The 19,123-nt window shown below is 34.1% G+C and overlaps 1 protein-coding gene across 4 annotated transcripts in view; it reads left to right on the forward strand.

The window, feature by feature from the left end:
• Window positions 1-19,123, forward strand: part of STXBP5 (syntaxin binding protein 5) — a 184,239-nt gene that overhangs the window by 155,788 nt on the left and 9,328 nt on the right. For 3 of the 4 annotated variants that reach the window (XM_063096374.1, XM_063096375.1, XM_063096376.1), the window contains 3 exons: window positions 4,501-4,740; window positions 8,682-9,051; window positions 9,361-9,526. In XM_063096374.1, the coding sequence (XP_062952444.1) occupies window positions 4,501-4,740; window positions 8,682-9,051; window positions 9,361-9,526 (776 nt within the window). Of the gene's footprint in view, window positions 1-4,500; window positions 4,741-8,681; window positions 9,052-9,360; window positions 9,527-10,236; window positions 10,651-19,123 lie in introns of those variants that run through there. The other variant, XM_063096377.1, reaches the window with a different exon arrangement.

Genomic DNA, 19,123 nt, shown 5'->3' on the forward strand with positions numbered 1-19,123 from the left:
CTTTAATTGAGCAAGAAGTATTACTGCTTAAGGATAATTTTGTCCACCTCTATCTTAGAGATACCTATATTTTCTCCCCGGTATTTGCCAACCCACTTCACCTTCCCACTGTTTATTCTCTGGACTCCTTGACTATCTTTTTTATGCATTGTACAAACTTAGATGTTGTTTCATTTCAACATACTAAATTTTAGCGTTTGCAAATCATAGTCTTATCTGTTGGTTATATTGGTAGAAAGCATATGATTATGAGTGAGTAGGCATATGATGTATTCTGCTGTCAAAAGTAGGAATTTCCATTCATAGGAAAAACAATTTAGTAGACCCTATAATATCACTGGGATAATGAAACAAGAATTAATCATAAAATATAGGATAGCATATGTTTTGAGAAGGATACATAGTTCCCTTCATTATAAAAATGAAAGACATAATTTGAACCCAAGTATAAATGAGGTTTTCATTACACTTTTTTTTTTTAGAAGAGGATCCTGACTTTTTCTTAGACTCTCAAAGAGGCATGATTTGAATAATATTAAATACAACTAGTTAAACTGGCTTTGTGTCTCTTAATATCTCAGAAGTCTGAGGAAACACATGTAGAAGTATTTTATAAATTAGTAAAAATATCATAACCAATTATTTTTTAAAAGATTACTCAGATTTTTAAATTATATAATTTAATCAAAGTGTGTACTGCTTTTATGGGTCATCTTTATTTGGTTTATGGTATAATGCTGTGAAACAATTATGACTGTGTTATATACCTTGAATATCTCCATATTGTTTAAGTAATTTCCTTCAAGTCATCGTGCTGCTGAACTATTTTTTGGTAGGGATTCTTGTCTGCTAATTGTTTTTCATTGGTCGGGGAGGCGATGGGGGAAAAAACCAACTATTGTGATAGGTTCAAACTGCCAGATGTTGCTAAAGCAGCTGAGGTTGTTGGGACTGTCCTGAAGCTCTGGAAGCTTCTGTGAATAGAATTTATTTTTGCTTATGGGAAAATTGTACTATACTGCACTTTCACTATAGCCTCACCATCCTGGATTCCATAACCCACAAGTCATGAACCATGGGTGATATTGTTATACTTCTGATCTCACTTTTCAAGTTTCAGCCATAGGAGACAAATATCTAACTGTTATATCTTGATGTAAATTACTTTCTTGTCCTAATTTTTACCTGGAGCTAATGTATCTCTTGGCATTATCCTTTGAGTTGGGGATATAGAATTTTATTGCAGAAGGCTCTGTATGGGAGAGTGATACATACAAATAAAATGTACTAGGTATCCAGAGAGTAGCATGGAGGCAGTGATCTTATGACATGGTTGTATCAGTTGAAGTTAGATGGAGGCATTAATGACAAATGTTATCTTTCAGATCTGCCAGAAAGATCACATGTGCAAGTATGAGGGTACGTCAAAAAGTTTGTGGAAAAATAGAATTAAAATATAATATGAATATTTCCATGAACTGTTTAAATTTCCTTCATACTTTTCTGCCATCTAGAGATTGAATTTTAATGCTTAATAATAATGATAACCCTTCAGTTATACGATATTGGTGATAATGGCTGTCTCAAGCTGCCTAACACAAAGTTTTAGACTTGGACATGGACACAAATCCTGACTCTGCTGCCCACTCGCTTTGTCACCCTGAGCAAGTCATTTAACCTCCCTGAGCCTCTATTTAATTATTTGTTAAATTGTGATGATATTACTTTTCACGCTGGTTATGTGGATTTAATGAAATGATAAGGGTAAAGTATTATGATAATGCCTGGCACATGGTAGGCCTTGCTTAGTGGTAGATATTTTCATTTCTGCCTTTATTACTAGAACTATTAAAATTAAAAGTTCTATTTCATTTGTTTAGCTTGCTTAATTTATAAAAATCAAGCCACAGAGACCCATGACACCTAACTTAATAAGAGTAGGTGGAAGTTGTAATTCATGAACTACTGAAAATTCTGACCTGTTTTCAAACAGTTCTAAGCCGACAATAAAATAAACCTTTCTCTATCAAGTTCAAACTTGATTCTTATTCAATCCGTTTTCCTATATTGATCTAGCCTTAAGAGTTTCTTTGGTTATCTAATTTTTACAGATAAAACATATAATAAAAATGCAGTTGTAGTTTATGACTTTAAATTAAAACACTTTCATTTGGCCTGTGAATTAACATTGAAAGTTTAGGTTGTTGTGAATCACTCTTGTGATTTTAACAGATATCAGTCAGAGTTTTTCCACAGGTTAATTTACATTGAAATTTATATTATACAGTTTTCTCGCATCATTGCTTTCCATTGTTATCACTTGGTCACAACAGATAATATATGTTCATTCACCTTAGGTGTGTATGCTTTATTTAAGTAGCAAGTTAAATATATTTGTCATTTGAAAATAAATTTACAATTTCGATTATTTTACTAAAATAAGTTTGGAAACTATAAAGACTTAATAAATATTTGGAATCAATCCTATTACAAATTCATCCAACAATGAGCTATTAATTATGGAAAGTTGTTTCATTTACAGTAAGTAGCTCTCTTCTTTCATGTCATACTCTATAAAAGGAAATATAATCTCAAGCAAAAGAAAATTTTTAGAAACTACAGTTAGAAATGACCCATGCCGTTGTCATACCTAGTAATTTTATTGTTTTAACAGGATAGCTATAATCAAAATTATGTTGAATGTAATTGTTATTTGGGGGAATATTTTCAATCTATGAATCTAAATTGATTGCAAAAAGCTTTTGGGGAGTATAACTAGGATTTGATTATACCTTTTTTGTTTAATAAAACAACTAGAAGATTAATTTCTTTTTTTTATTTATTACAACATCATGAAGAGTCATGTCTTTCACAGTGAAAGCATGTAATTTGAGGAGTGACATATTAGATGTGAGCAGTAGAAGGTAACTGGGAATTTTCATATCTCCTAATGGTACAGCAGAAACACTGGTTTAGATACCCTCAGCTATAGATCTATCTTCAGCAAGTATTGAATACCTTTTATATGGAAGGCACTGTGCTAAATTCTTCAGAGCCTCAAAGTGACACAGTACTTGCACTCAAGACACTTGCGCCACTTTAGAGCAGAACATAAGATAAGTGAGAAGTGCAAGGTACTTCAAAAAGTGTGTGGAAAAATAGAATTAAAAGATAATACAAATCTTCCCATGAACTTGAAGTACCCTTGTAACTACAGAATAAATGTACTCAGTTTATTTCCCATGGTGAACTGAAGAAGAGCAGCATTGGAAGATAGGGCCAGGAGGGTAGGTTAAAGATATTTTATGAAGAGTCTTAAAAACTTAAGTAAGATTATGAGCATGATTAAATAAAGAGGAGCCACTAAGGATTTTTTTAACTAAGGTGACAGAATTATAACTGTACCCTGTAATATTTAACTGGATTTTGTTAGAAGTGAGAGACTGAAGGTGTGGAGACCAGCTGGGAATTGTCTAGGTAAATGGTGATGAGAGCCCAAACTTAGGGTGATAGAACTAGACTGGTAACTGAAAGAAGGAAACAGAGCATTGCAATAAAGTAATACAGGGCCATGCCTCCCATCAGGTGTGTAGGTAAAACAAAATCAAAACTGTAGCTCATTTCATGTGTTTATTTCCCAGGAAAACAGAGGTGTCAATACAAATAGTGTCTTTAGAAGAATTTAGTGCTTTAGAGGGGATGATGTGTTTTGATTTTGTACCATGAGACATGGAAAAAAGTTCAATAAACATTTGGAAATGCAGTTCCATGGGAAAAGAGGCCAGTGCTTGAGACCGGCTGAGGTTGGCCATGGACAGTGAAGCTAAAGATGAGAGGTTTATAAGTATAATTTAAAAATATCCCTGTTGTTACAAAAAGAGCTGGGTAAAGGGAACTCCTGGTATCATTTCTGGGCCAGACACCCATTATACATTTTGATGAAAAATGCCTTAAATGAATATTGATTACAGTTAAAATGGCATTTAAGAAAAATGGAAGCTAAATTTGTATGGATTAAAGGCTTTTATATTGATTAAAGGCTTTCAAAAATAAGAGGTCCATTATACAGTAATTTTGAAGGTAGCATCAGACTACTTCTAAATTTTTTTAATGTAGAAAATTGAAAAGACCCACACTTTTCTAGTTCTACCTAATCATGAATTGTATTACGAAAAGGAGAAACAGCACTATGAGAAAAGAAGGATTTAAGGGCTACGATTAGAAAATCCAGGATACTAAAGGTCGTGCATTCAAAAATTAATCAGGATGTACCCTCCTCAGTTCTGAGAAGTGTGAATTTGCTCAGTTGTATTTTATATTTAAACAAAAGGGAAAATTTATTAGCGTATAAGTAAATTGTCTTTTTCAGTTAAAAGGAAATTAAAATTAAATATGCTGTACATTTTGTCATTTTGCAGATCAACTATTTGGCCGAATTTATACCAAACAGTGGGCGTGATATTTTATAACTTAACAATGTCACATTTTAAATCATTTCAGATGTAAAAGATAATTCCTTCAGCCGATCACGGAGTTCAAGTGTAACCAGCATTGACAAGGAATCCCGTGAAGCAATCTCTGCTCTTCATTTCTGTGAAACTTTTACTCGAAAGGCAGACTTGTCCCCTTCCCCATGTCTATGGGTTGGAACAACACTAGGAACAGTGCTTGTCATTGCACTTAACCTTCCCCCAGGGGGAGAACAAAGACTTCTTCAGCCAGTAATTGTGTCTCCAAGTGGTATGTATGCTCTGGTGCTGCATTTAGAGTTCCATTACAGGTGTGATTTCCTTTGATTTAATAGAAGTCTTTGCTTTTCATTATTGAATTGATCTAAGAATTCTAAAATGTAAAAATGAGCATGGTGGCCATCTTATGTTTTTATTTATTTTATTTTTATTTATTTTTTAAGTTAATTTATTAATATTATTATTATTTTTTTTACATTCTATGATGTTGTTGTGGAGCAGTTGGGAGAGAAGGGAGAGTGGAAAGGGGAAGGAAATAGGGTGGAAGAAAGAGGAAGGAGGAGGGGTGGGGTTGAGGACTGTGGCACCCCCCTCATTCCTGCAGGGGAGACCAGGGGGCTTCCAGTGGTGGCTTGGTCATTGCTGGCTTGGGTGCAGATGTCAGGGGGTGTGGCTGAAGCCCTCACCCCCCACCACCCCAGCTCGAGAGCCTAGGGTGCTTCCTTTGGTGGTTCGGTGGTTGTTGCAGGGCTGGTTGCAGGTGTCAGGAAGTTGTGGCTGAGGCCTGAGGCCCCCCACCGTACTGGCTTAGGAGATCCTGGGTACTTCCTCCCTCAGCACCATGGTCATCACTGGGCTGGTTGCAGGTGATGGAGGGGCATGGAAAAGGCCTGTGGCCCCCTACTGCCCTGGCTCAGGAGAGCCTTGGGCATTTCATGCAGTGGCTTGGTGATCGTCACTGGGCTGGTTGCAAGTGTTGGGGGGCATGGCTGAGGTCACCAGCCCTCCCCCCGCTCCCTGGCTTGGTAGCCCAGGGGACTTCCGCTCTTCTAGGTTTTATAGGTGTTCTTTGGTGATGTGAGACCTTTACTAATTAATATCAAACTTTGTCTCTGGTCTGTGGGTATTTTGTTTTTTTTTTTTCAGTTCTGTGGTGAAGGATTGTTTGCTGTTCTCAACAACTAATTTGTTGTCCTTTGCTTACTTCTAAAATAGGGGAACTTCCTGTGAAGACAAGTACTTGAGCTCTGTGGTTGAGCTAAATTGCTTCTTTGCTATTGATTCCCTGGGGAAGGCTTTTTGTGCAGCTCAGGTTCTAATGGTTGACTTTATAGGTACTCCTGGGTTTTGTGAGACCTGGTACTCCTGGGTTGTGTAGAAACTCTGGTCTGAGCCTGAGTCTTTTCAGTGAACTGCACCCCCTGCAGTTCTATATTCCTGACCAGTCTACACTGAATGGTCCTACACTGATTGGAGGGAAGATCAGCTATCCTTGCTGTGCCCCAGTGTTCTCCTGGACCCGTCTCCCCTACTGCACGCACTCCAAACACTTCTCATGGGATGGGCCGTGCACCAGTCCCTTGGGTGACTCGCTGGCCTCTGAGTGGCTCCTTTTTTCAGTTGTTGTGGCTTCTCTCTCCTATGTGGGTCCACGAGAACCCTGTTAGTAGTCTTGCTGGCCTGAAAGCCACCAAGGTCCTCTTCTCCCCTGCCACCTCCAAGCAACTTCATCCAAAGGGCACAGCTTCAGCTTTTGCCAGCTCCATGTACTTACCACCTCTAGCCTTGAAGTGTCTGGGGCTTGAAACAGAACGGTTCTTTCTTTCTCTCATCATGGCTTCTCCTGCCTTCATGAACTACATAGGTCTCTCCTCCTCTTCCCTTGAGCTCTTGCAGTTCTACCTTGGCTGTCATTGCTTTTCAGTAGTAGTAAGTTGGTTGATTTGTGGGAGAGAGTGATGCTGGGGACTGTCTGTTCCACCATCTTGACTAGAAGCCCTGAAAGGTATTGAATTTTGTAGTGCTGGTTTTCCTATCTTCAAGAATGGAGAACCTGGGTAGAACTTGCCCATTGAAAGCCATACAAGCTTGAAACATGTGAATGGAGGTTATTGAGGTTGTAAATTTGGTTTAGTATATCAGGAAGAAACTTCGCAGTGGCTCTTGATTGCCTGTGAAATATTTTGGTCTTCTCCAGTCTGCCTGCTATTATTTGCTTTTCAGAGTCCTCAGATGCTCCACATATTCTGCCGAGATTTTATAGCTTCCAATGCATACTCTTATGATTAGGATGGAGAGGAAAAGGGGGCATGTAACTCCTTTTCTTCATGAGCCAGGAACCCAAGCTGCGGGTTCCTTGCATTGTGGTTGGGTGGCCACGTCTCTATCTTACGTTTTTAATGAAGGAATACATAGAGCAAGAATTCAGAATATTGTTTGTTTATATAGCCATTCAGGTTTTGCATTTTTTACAAATTCAAAGATTGTGTGTAAGATGATTACTACATAAGAAAATAGAAAAAAATGGTTGTTATAATAATGCATTTCTTATACTTTAAAATGATGTTCTACAAGAAACAGGACAGTATGTATTTTGGGGAAAAACAGAAAAGCTTATTTTTGAACATTCTACACTTGGTTATTTTTAATCTCTAAGTGTGACATTTGAAATTATTTTTCTTCTTGAAAGTATTAGGAAAAGATGATTTAATAGTAAATTTAAAAAATATTTAGTCTTCGTATTTTGAAAATGAGGTAGGATTTTGTCAAATATGTGTAAAGTGTCTTAGGTCTGTAAATAACAGAATCCTGGTTCCATTACTACTCATTTATACTCATCTACATAGAAACAACCATGATTTTGTTCATTAATGTTTCTCTTGTTTTTATGGTAGACTTTGACAATTAGAATTTAGAATTAAAATGTAATTATAATTTTACTGTCAATTTCTGAACTATGTTTACATTAAATAAACAGTTTTATTTATTCAGCTCAATAAATACTTGAGTATATACTGTAAACCTGTTTATTAGATTAAAGAAAACTGGTTGCATCTGATATTCTTAAAAATCTCATTTTTTATAAGTAACAATTATGTGTATAGGGATGAAAAAATACTGGAAAGATGAAAATCAATATGTTAACAGGAATTATTACTGGCTAACAGAATTGGGGTAATTTTTACTTTTCTTCTTTTTAGTGATTTGTAGTTTCTAGGTTTTCTACAACAAATATATACCAATTTTTATTAATAATAAAATGTTTCCAGTAGATAGAAATGACGGAGAGGGATTAAACATAAGTGATTTACTGTTAACTACACAAAAAGTATTTAAGATATTTTCCAATGTGCAAGAAAATCAAATTAGCTATAGTTACTTTGATATAAAAATAATTTTATATGTAAGAAGGAACTTCTTAGATCCTTCTCAATGGTAGAGTCTTTGAGGTTTGTTTTTAATAAAATGCCTATTTAAAAATATATGAATATTTGGTTTTTTTCGTCATTGGTCCTCTGGGTCAGTGCTGTCTATTAAAAATGCAAGTGAGCTACATATATACTTTAAAGTTTTCCAGTAGCCACATTTAAAAAAGTAAAAAATAGATGAAATTAATTTTAACATATATTATTGAGCCACGTTATCCAAAATATTATTATTGTTTCATCATATATTTGTTAAAAATTATTGAGATATTATGTTTAATTTTTTTTTTGTACTAAAGTCTTCACAGCACACCTCAGTTGTCCACCACAGTTTGGACAAAGTACATTTCCAGTGCTCTCTAGCCACATGTGGGTAGTGACTGCCATATGGGACAGCACAACTGGAGATGCCATCCAATTGCTCTCCTACTTATTGGTAGAGCACTTGGTGGGTACAAGAGGATACATAAGTCAGTATACCAGTTGTTTACTTATCTGAAGGTCACATATATGTTTGCAAAATTCATTGTATTTAATTAAACTGAATTATCAGTTACTGGTATTTATCTATTTTGGGTGATGATATCTAAATGATGACATCTTTTTCCAAACTCATTAATATCCTGCTTGAAGTCTGAATCCTGTCAATTAGCCAGTGTACATTTTCAGTTCAATATGCATTCAACATATTTTTGAGTGTCTAGTATGGATGTGTGAAAGTTGGAATAAACATATTTACTCTGTGGATTAAAATATTTCAGTTATTTACTAAACTTCTGTATTTTAGGTACTATATTGAGGTTAAAAGGTGCAATCTTGAGAATGGCATTTCTGGACACCACAGGCTGCTTAGTGCCACCTGCATATGAACCCTGGAGAGAACAAAATGTTCCTGAAGAAAAAGATGAAAAGGAGAAGTTGAAAAAACGGAGGCCTGTTTCAGTATCCCCCTCTTCTTCTCAGGAAATTAGTGAAAATCAGTATGCAGTGATATGTTCTGAAAAGCAGGCAAAAGTAATCTCACTGCCAACTCAGAACTGTGCTTATAAGCAAAACATTACAGAGACCTCATTTGTGCTTCGTGGAGATATTGTAGCATTGAGTAACAGTATCTGTCTTGCGTGTTTCTGTGCCAATGGACATATTATGACTTTTAGGTAAGAGTTAGATATTTTTAAAACACAGATATAGTATTTTCTTTTTAAAATCATATTACAGAATTATATGCAGTTTGGAAGAAATGCTTTTTTATTGTTTATAGTCTTATGCACTGAAAATTTATTTTTATTCAGTTAATACTGAAAAAGTATATGAGGAATACAAATCATTTTTTATCTCCCATTCAGGCATACAAACTGAATCATAACATTTATAAGGTCCCTGCTATTTTTAACTTCTGTATTGCTTTGTTCGAGACTAAAATTTACCTTGTTTATTATTAACAAGTTTCTAATTTTTTTCTCAAGTTTGCCAAGTTTAAGGCCCCTATTGGATGTGTATTACTTGCCCCTTACCAATATGCGGATAGCCAGAACATTCTGCTTCACCAACAATGGACAAGCATTATATCTTGTTTCACCTACAGAAATCCAGAGACTTACTTATAGTCAAGAGACCTGTGAAAATCTTCAGGTAAATAACAAAAATATTACTATAATTTCTTCAGAGTTGAAGTAGTCTCTAAGGGCCCTTATACTGAACATCACTTGCACTCATGGGGGTGTGTGTACAAATGAGCATACATGGGGAAATTTAAAACCTTTTAGTTAGACTTTCAAAACTCATGCTTTGAGAGTCCTGTAATAAAAGTGTCTTTATCAGACTCTTGTTATAAGAGGGACTGTATCTATTGATCTATCCTTTCCAGTGATGGCAGAGAAATATGAAATGTTACATACATTTTGTACGCACTGTCCACATAGAATAAGTATCTATTACACACTCAAGTCCTTTTTAAGGAAGTATGTTAATGTGAAAATAATTGAATCTACCTTAGGGTAAATTGTGTGATCCCTTCTCATATACTCTATATTCACAAGATACACACATAAGAAAAAATAAGATTTAGTAGTTTTCCTCTGAGTATTTTTGTTGATCTATTTTTGAGAGACTTTAAACAAATTCTTTAAATATAGAACCGTATCTTTTTTTAGTATTCGAGTGCCTTATGTGAGTTTAGCTTTACTTTCTAAAATAAAAGTCCTTTTGAAGTATTGAGCTAAAATATTAATTGATATTTGATGTTTGGAGGAAAGTACTATCTAAAGGAACTGTACAGCTTTTTACAATGAATTAGCTCAGTTTTACTCATTTGTGAATTTGAATTTGTGGCTTATTTTTAGAACATGAGCTTTAGAGTCAAGAAGACTGAATTCAAGTCCAGCCTTGCAAGCACACAATTGTGTGACCATACACAAGTTACTTAATGTCTCAGCTTCATCATCTTTAAAATTAGGATAAAAATATCTGTCTCAAGGGGTATGGTATGACTCAAAGGAGACAATTTGTGTAAAGTGCTTAGCATAGTGCTTGTTACAGAGTGTGCTTAAAAATGTCAGACAGTGTTAGTATTATTATTATTTTAGTAACCTATACTATACTGGAAACTTAGTCCTGAATGATATTGTTGTAAACCTTGAGAGTAAAACAGAATTACATATCTGACATTTTAGATTTAAATTCTCATTTACACTTGAGTGAAAGTTGTTTTTGAAAGATTCCTAAGTTTTTGAAGTAAAATTTTGCATTTTATGGGAAGGATAATCCTTAAAGTTTTCCTTTTAATGTTTCTTCTCACTAGTAAAATGTTATTATATTAAGAAATGATGTGGACAATGGAATATATTCTTAAATCATTTCAATATGAAATTAAACTCTTAATTAAACTTTTCAAAATTCTAAATTTTTCTTGGATTATCCTATCTTTTATTCAGTGTTTTCTTTTATTATTCTTTAGTAAAAGTCAGTAGTAGTCATACTAAACTTTATTTATATTTAAAAGAAATGGTATTTTAGTAATGAACTCTATTTTGATAACTATTTGCTTTCATGGTACATGCTTTCAAGTGCCTTTGTGATACAAAGGTGAATGAAAAATGGACTGTGTTCAAGGAGTTCATAACATGTTTTATTTGAGCAATATTGACATTTTATTTACCTATTTATTTTCAATGCCTGGAAATAATGCCTCAGTAAAAATCTGTTGAATGAAGACTATTGTGAACTTTATAAACACTGTTCTTTGTTTGCCTGAGTGCCCTTTTACATTGTGCATTCATCTGACTTTAGCCAAAAATATAAAATAAAGAAGATGTTTATAAACGTTAATGGAATTTCCAGCCAAGATGGAGTAACAGGGACCAGATTAACCTTCCTCCCTGAAACAACCTAAAAGAAAGCAGACAAAACTCATGAAATATTGGTTTTCAAGATACTGGACATTAGGCAATGAAGAAAAGTAATCCCTGAGAGAAAGGAAACAAAGGAAGTGTCCCAACTTCAGTGCTTAATAGAATTTTCAGGACATGGCACAGGGAGTTGGTCCTTTGGCAGTTTGGCAGACCTAGCAAGTTGAGGAGGTAGAACCAAGAGTCTGAGGACACCAAGTAGATTAGGGAGGAAAGAAATAGAGAGAGAGAGCACCCTGGAGATCTACAGAAGGTCCCCCAAGAGTTTTCAGTAGAGTGTTATTCAGCATCACGTGCATGTGACTAAACTCTCTGACCAGGGAAAGAGCCATCTGAGAGAAACAGGATTAGCAGGAACTTTGCTTGGTACCACCTGTTCCCAACCGCCAGACTGGAAAAACTCGTAATTCATGGGTATTGTAGTTTCCTGAGGCTGCTGTAAGAAATTACCACAAACTTCGTGGCTAAAAAGAATAAAAATTTATTTACTTACATTTCTGGAAGCCAGAGTACTAAATCATTTTCAGTGAGCCAAAACCAAGTCTCTGGCAAGGCCTTACTCCCTCTGGAGGCTCTAGAGGAGAATCAGTGCCAGTAGCTGCTGGCATTCCTGGACTTGTGGCTGCATCACTCCAGTCTCTGCCTCCATGGCCACATTGCTTCCTCCTCTTCTATGTGTGTCCAATATTCCTCTGTCTCTCTTTCTTAAAAAGACACCTATAATTGGATTAACAATACGGCTAGTTAATCCAATATAATTTTTCCAGGGCGAGATACTTAATCACGTCTGCACAGACACCCCATATTTTAAAAAGGTAACATTTGTGGGTTTCATGGATTAGGACCTGATATCTTTGGGTGGCCATTATTCAGCCTGTTACAATGGGAAACTGGGTAAAGTAGTCAGGAAGGTCTGGCCTCATTAGTGAGAAATAATGAGCCCTAGGCTGAGCACTGCTGCAGACGTGCCTGAAAAATCATGAAAGCAACACCCAAAAGCATCAAAGTGTTTCCTAGTATTCCAGAATGAAACACAAGAAAACTTAGGGGAAATAAAAAATATAAAAATGTCCAGCACCCAAGGAAGTAAAAATCACAATGTATGGCACCAGTCAAATTCCTAGGGATGCAGAGAGACAGAAAAACTTGATCCATAATGAGGATAATAATCATTTAGTAGAAATCAAACCAGAACTGACTTAGATATTAGAATTAGCACAGATGGATATTAAAACAGTTATAACTGTATTCCATATTTTAAAAAAGTTAGAGACATGGAAGATATAAAAGACCAAAATCAAACTTCTATATATGAAAAACTATAGTGTTTGGATTAAAAAAAAAATCCTGAATGGCATTAACAGCAGATTAAACATTGTAGAAGAAAAGATTAGTGAACTTGAAAGCATAGGAGTAGCAAAAACAACTGAGTGTTTAAAATTAGGGGCAAGTTTATAGCGCTAGAATGTCTCTATTAGAAAAGAAGGACTGATTACGATGAGACAGGTTACAAATTACCAATATCAGGAAAGTGAGAAATGTCATTACTATATATTCTATACATATTAAATGGATAATAAGGGAATATTATAAATAACTAAACCAATAAATTTTAAAACTGAGATGAAATAGACAAATTCCTTGAAAGACAGAAATTGCCAAACTCACTCAAGAAAAAATAGTCCGACTAGGCCTATGTCTATTAAAGAAATTGAGGTTGAGGTTAGAAACCTTGGACCAAGAAAAATCCAGGCATAGATGGGCTCACTGTTGAACTCCATCAGTATTTCAGGAAGAAATAATACCAGTTCTGCATAAACTCTTCCAAAAATTGAATCAGAGGAATGCTTCCCATCTTATTCTATGAAATATGCATTAACCTTATACCAAAACTGGATAGAGTCATTTAAAGAAAAGAAAACTACATACAGACCAAATATCCTCACATATATAAATGCAAAAATTCTAAACAAAATTTTAGCAAATTGAATCCACCAATATATCAAAAGAATAATACATTATGACCAAGTAAGATCCATCCCAGGAAAACAGATTTGACTCAACCTTTGAAAATCAATGTAATTTATCATATTTAAAAACTAAAATAATGAAAACCAATTGACATCACCCATTTCTCATTTTAAACAAAATCAGCAAACATGGAATAGAAAGGAACTTGGAACATCTAAAAAACACCCACACATAACATAACACTGAGTGATAAAATACTGAGTTCATTCTCCCTAAAATCAGGAACTAGAAGGGGATGTTCATTCACTCTTAGCATTTATATTCAGTGTTGTATTTAAGGTTCTAACCAGGGAAATCTAATAAAATCTATCAAAAAAGCTACTAGAATTAATAAGTGAGTGTGGCAAAGATGCAAGATATAATCTGACAAAAAATGTGAAAGACTTCTACCCTGGGAAACTACGAAACATATATGAAAAAAAATTTTTAAAGACCTAAGTTGAGATATGTACATTGTTCTTAGGTCAGAAAAATCAATATTGTGAAGATGTTGATTCTCCCAAAATTGATCAGTAGATCCAAGGCAATTCCAATCAGAACTCTAGGACAATTTTTTTTTTTTGGTAGAAATTGAAAAGTTTATTTGAAAATTCATATGTGAACACAAGGGAACAAAATAGGCAAAACAACTCTGAAAAAGAAAGTTGAAGGGCTAACATTACTTTAATTCATGAAGTAGAAAACTACTGTAATTAATCAAAGGAGCATGGTATTGGCATCGAGATAGACAATTCAATCAGTGGATCAGAATGGACTGTCCAGAAGTATACTCATACATATATGGACAACTGATTTTTGACAAAGGCACAAAAGCAATGGTAATGGAGAAAGGACTGCCTTTTCAACAAATGATGCTGGAGCTATTGGATATTGAAATGCAAAAAAAAAAAAATGCTTTGATTCACACCTCACACTGTATGCAGAAATTTACTCAAAATGGATCATAGACCTAAAACTATAAAATTTCTCAAAGAAAATGTAAGAGATCTTTCTTACCTTGGGTTAGGCAAAGATCTCTTAGTTACAACACCAAAATCACTGTTCATAAAAGAAGAAATTTAATACTTCAACAAAATTTTAAATTTTGCTCTTTAAAAGACTGGAGAAAAATCTTGGCCAAACATATATCTAATTAAGGACTTGTATCCAGAATATATAAGGGTCTCTTAAAACTCAACAGAAGAGAAACAACCCAATAAAAACATGGGCAAAATATTTAAAAAGACACTTCACCATGAAAAGATACTGAACTTCATTCATCATTAGAGAACTGCAAATTAAAACCACAACATACCATTAAACACCAACTAGCGTGATTAATGATCTTATATATAGAAAATCTTAAAGACTCTGCCAAGGATTCAAAATCAATATACAAAAGTCAGTAGCATTTTTATACTCCAACAATGAACTAGCAAAAACAAATCAAGAAAGCAAGCCCATTTACAATACCTACCAACAAAATTAAGTACTTAGGGATAAATTTAACCAAGGAATTGAAAGATCTCTATATAAGAAGTACAAATCACTGCTGAAAGAAATTAAAGAGGACACAAAAAGATGGAAAGATATACCATGTCAATGGATTGGAAGAATTAACATTGTGAAAATGTCCATACCCAAAGTGATCTACAGGTTCAATGTAAGCCCCGTCAAAATACCAATGACATTCTCCACAGAAATAGGAAAAAACAATCTTAACATCCATATGGAACAACAACAGACCCCCAAATAGCCAAAGCAATCCTGAGCAAAAAAAATGAAGCTGGAGGTATTATACTACCTGACCTCAAATTATACTTCAAAGCTATAGTAACCAAAACAGCATTACACTATCATAAAAACACATACTTGGACCAATGAAACAGAATAGAGAACCCAGAAATCAATCCACATACTTATAGCCGACTGGTATTTGACAAAGACACCAAGAACACACATTGAGTAAAGGACAGCCTCTTCAGCAAATGGTGCCAGGAAAACTGAATGTCCATATGTGGAAGAATGAAATTAGACCCATACTTCTCATCATATACCAAAATCAACTCAAAGTAGATTAAAGACTTAAATATAAGACCTGAAACTATATAACTCCTAGAAGGGAACATAAGGAAAACACTTCAGGATGTAGGATTGGGCAAAGACTTTGCAAATAAGACCCCAAAAGCACAGGAAACAAAAGAAAAAAAATAAACAAATGGGATTATATCAAGCTAAAAACTTCTTCACAGCAAAGGGCACAATCAACAGAGTGAAAACACAACCAACAGAATGGGAGAAAATATTTGTGAACTGTTAATCCACCAAGGGACTAATACCCAGAATAGGTATTAGTCAGACAAAAGGAACTCAGACAACCTAACAGTAGAAAGCAAATAATATGATTAAAAAGTGGGCAAAGTAGTTGAACAGACATTTCTCAAGGGAAGACATACAAATGGCCAATAGGTACATGAAAAAATGCTCAACATCACTAATCATCAGGGAAATGCAAAGCAAAACCACATTGAGGTATCATCTCACCACAGTTAGACTGGCTATTATCAGAAAGACAGAAAATAACAAATGCTGGTAAGGATGCAGAGAAAGGGGAATCCTTCTCCACCATTAGTGGGACTGTAAATTAGTATAGCCTTTATGGAAAATAATATGGAAGTTTCTCAAACAACTACAGTTAGAAGTACCATATGATCCAGAAATCCTACTTCTGGGTATGGAAAATCATCATGTGGAAGGGAGACCTGCACTCCCATGTTTATCACAGCTTTTTACAATAGCCAAGATATAAAACCAACCTAAATGTCCATCGTTAGATGACTGCATAAGGAAAACATTGTATATTTACACAATGGAACACTACTCAGCCATAAAATTCTGCCATTTTCAGCAACATGGATGAACTTGGAGAAAATTATGTTTAAGTGAAATAAGACAAACACAGAAGAGACATACCACATGTCTTCACTCATAAATGGGAGCTAAAAAAAATAAAGAAACAAAGAAACAACAAACACAATAATATGTTGAACTTTCAGGTGAAAACAGAACTGTGTTTATTAGAGGAGGCAGAGGGTGGCAGTAAGGAAGAAATTAGTTAATGGACATAAAGAATGAGTAAATTTTCTAATAATATGCCAACCTGATTTGATCATCACATATTGTACACAAATACTCATGTTTTGGCGAGAATGTAGAGGATCTACAACTGTCATACATTGCTGATGGGAATATATAAAATAGTACAACCACTTTGGAAAACAGTTCGACAGTTTCTTAAAAAGTTAAATGTTCTCAAACCAAAGACCCAGCCTTTCTACTCCTAGTTTTGTGTGTGTGTGTGTGTGTGTGTGTGTGTGTGTGTGTGTGTGTGTGTGTGCGCGCACGTGCACTTTTTACTTAAGAGAAAAGGGAATTTATGTTCATATCTGCTTTATATATGATAGCCCAAAACTGGAAACGACCCAAATGTCCTCAACAGATGAAGAGATAAACAAACTGCAGTATATCTGTACAATGGAATACTACTCGGTACTAAAAAGGAATGAACTGTTTATACAATCAACAACATTAATGAATCTCAGGATAATTATGCTGAGTGTAAGAAGCCAAGCAAAAAGGGTACATATTGTATGATTCCATTTATATGAAACTTAAGAAAATTCAAATTAATCTATAGTGAAAGAAAGCAGATCAGCAGTTACTTGGGAGATGGGGAGTAGAGGAGGAGTGAGAGGATGTTTTCCAAAGTGGCACAAGGAACTTGGGAGTGATGGGTATGTTCACAATCTTAATTGTACACTTTAAATATGTGTTGTTTTTGTATGTCGATTATACCTCAATAAAGCTGTTTAAAAAGTTAATGGATTCAGTAGGTTATTGTCATTGAAAGACACTCAAAAGTATATATTCATACACTGAAATATTTTTATTTCTTTCTACAGCATTATTCTAACCATGCCTTGCGTGAAAACACAAAGAAAATTTACAATAGGTTATTTTTTCAAATTGACTGTTTTGATTCATTTGTGAACCTTACGTAAAACTTACCATAACCATAGAGGTGGAATGTACCAATTAATTTAGTTTAAACAATTAAGTTAATAATTTTGCTAAGGGCCTCCATATTGTAATTTATAAATAAAACCTGAAGTACTCACTGTAAAAAATTGGTGGTGGTTGATAGCTTCTCTTAAATATGTTATGCAGTGAGTTTGAAATTTATTGCTGTGCCTATCTTGGAGATACTTATTTTTTCAGACTCAATATTAATTTTTACAACATAGGGTTTTCTTAATCAAAATTATTAAGATTAGTGATTATTTGATGTACAGTAAAAGTTTATAATGGTAGCCAAAGCTTATACATTGACCAGTTCATGAAATTAGTTCCAAATTTTACCACCTAAGCTTGTTAGCTCTCACACAAGTCAAATGAGGTCCAAGAGTCTAAAATCAGATAAGTATATTTATTTCCATGTATTCACATTTTATTTTAGTTTAAAAGTTCCAGATATTATTTTAGAAATATAGCTTAATATGAGAAAATACAGGGAGATATCTCAGAAAATAAGAATCTATTATAGATTTCACCAACATTTACTAGTCATTAACATTAACCACTTTAAAAAGTAAATTTAATCACAGTTAAATCTATTTAAATGCACATGAAAAATATGTAAAGATGTTAATGTTTTTCCCCAAATCCTAAAACTTCAATCTAGACTCATTAAGAAATGTTTAATTTTGAGTTTCCTTTAAAGATGTCTATTAAAAATGTTTATTGATAAATGATTGTGTATTTTCTAAGTTGTTTATCTCTGATTATGCAAAAGGAGATTTTTCTATTTTCATACATATATCATTGATGTCTATTCTTAGCACTTTATGTGCTCATTATCTTTCATCATAATGTTTCTGAGAGGAAAGTATCATTATCTCCTCTATTTAAAGTTGAAGAAACCATTTCTCTGAGAGATTAACTTGCATAAAATTTCTCTGCTAATAAAAGTTAGAGATAAGAATCAAACCCAGGTCTGTTAGGTTCCAAAGTTTGTACTCATTCTACTACACTAGGGTGACTTTTTATAACTATAATATCTGGCGTTTTTATGTCTTACTTAATCTTTGTAAAATTGTAAGCTCAATTAAACACCAAATAAATTAAGAAATGTAAACCATAGTTCTAAAGTGAGGTAAATTTTTTAAAGTATATTTTTATACTATCACTATTAATATGTCATATTACTCTTGATTTAGCACAAAAGACACTCAAATGGTAGCTGTGTTGCCATTATTGTTGGCATTATTGTTGTAGCAATTTAACAGGTACTGTTTAAATTAGGGTCTGTGAAATAGTTTTAAAGATTGGGAGTATGCCTAAAATTACTATTGTTACATAGTCTAATATAAATTTTAACGTAACAATATGTATCAGTATATTCTATGGTGGGTTTTAACAAGCTTGATTTATTGAATTCAGGAAGTTTTCATTTCAGGTTTACTCTACTTTATATAAATCCAGAGGAAAGAAAATAAAAATATAAGGGCTTCAATCCACTTCAGTATTATAAATGAAACTGTGTCGTGTAGTGTTAGTAAATTATCTCCTCTCATTTACAGTCTCTTTTGAGAGACCACATTAATATGGGTATGTCTAAAAGTAGAACCTTTTGACATCCTTTATTAACTTTCTTGCCCAGCCTTAAAGAAGAAACCCTGAAAAATACATACTTTCACTCCAACTGTAATAATGCAGAACTCCTAGCTGGAGCCACAACTGTATTCGTTCTTTA

The sequence above is a fragment of the Cynocephalus volans genome, chromosome 5, assembly GCF_027409185.1.
Source record: "Cynocephalus volans isolate mCynVol1 chromosome 5, mCynVol1.pri, whole genome shotgun sequence".
Taxonomy (NCBI): Eukaryota; Metazoa; Chordata; class Mammalia; order Dermoptera; family Cynocephalidae; genus Cynocephalus; species Cynocephalus volans.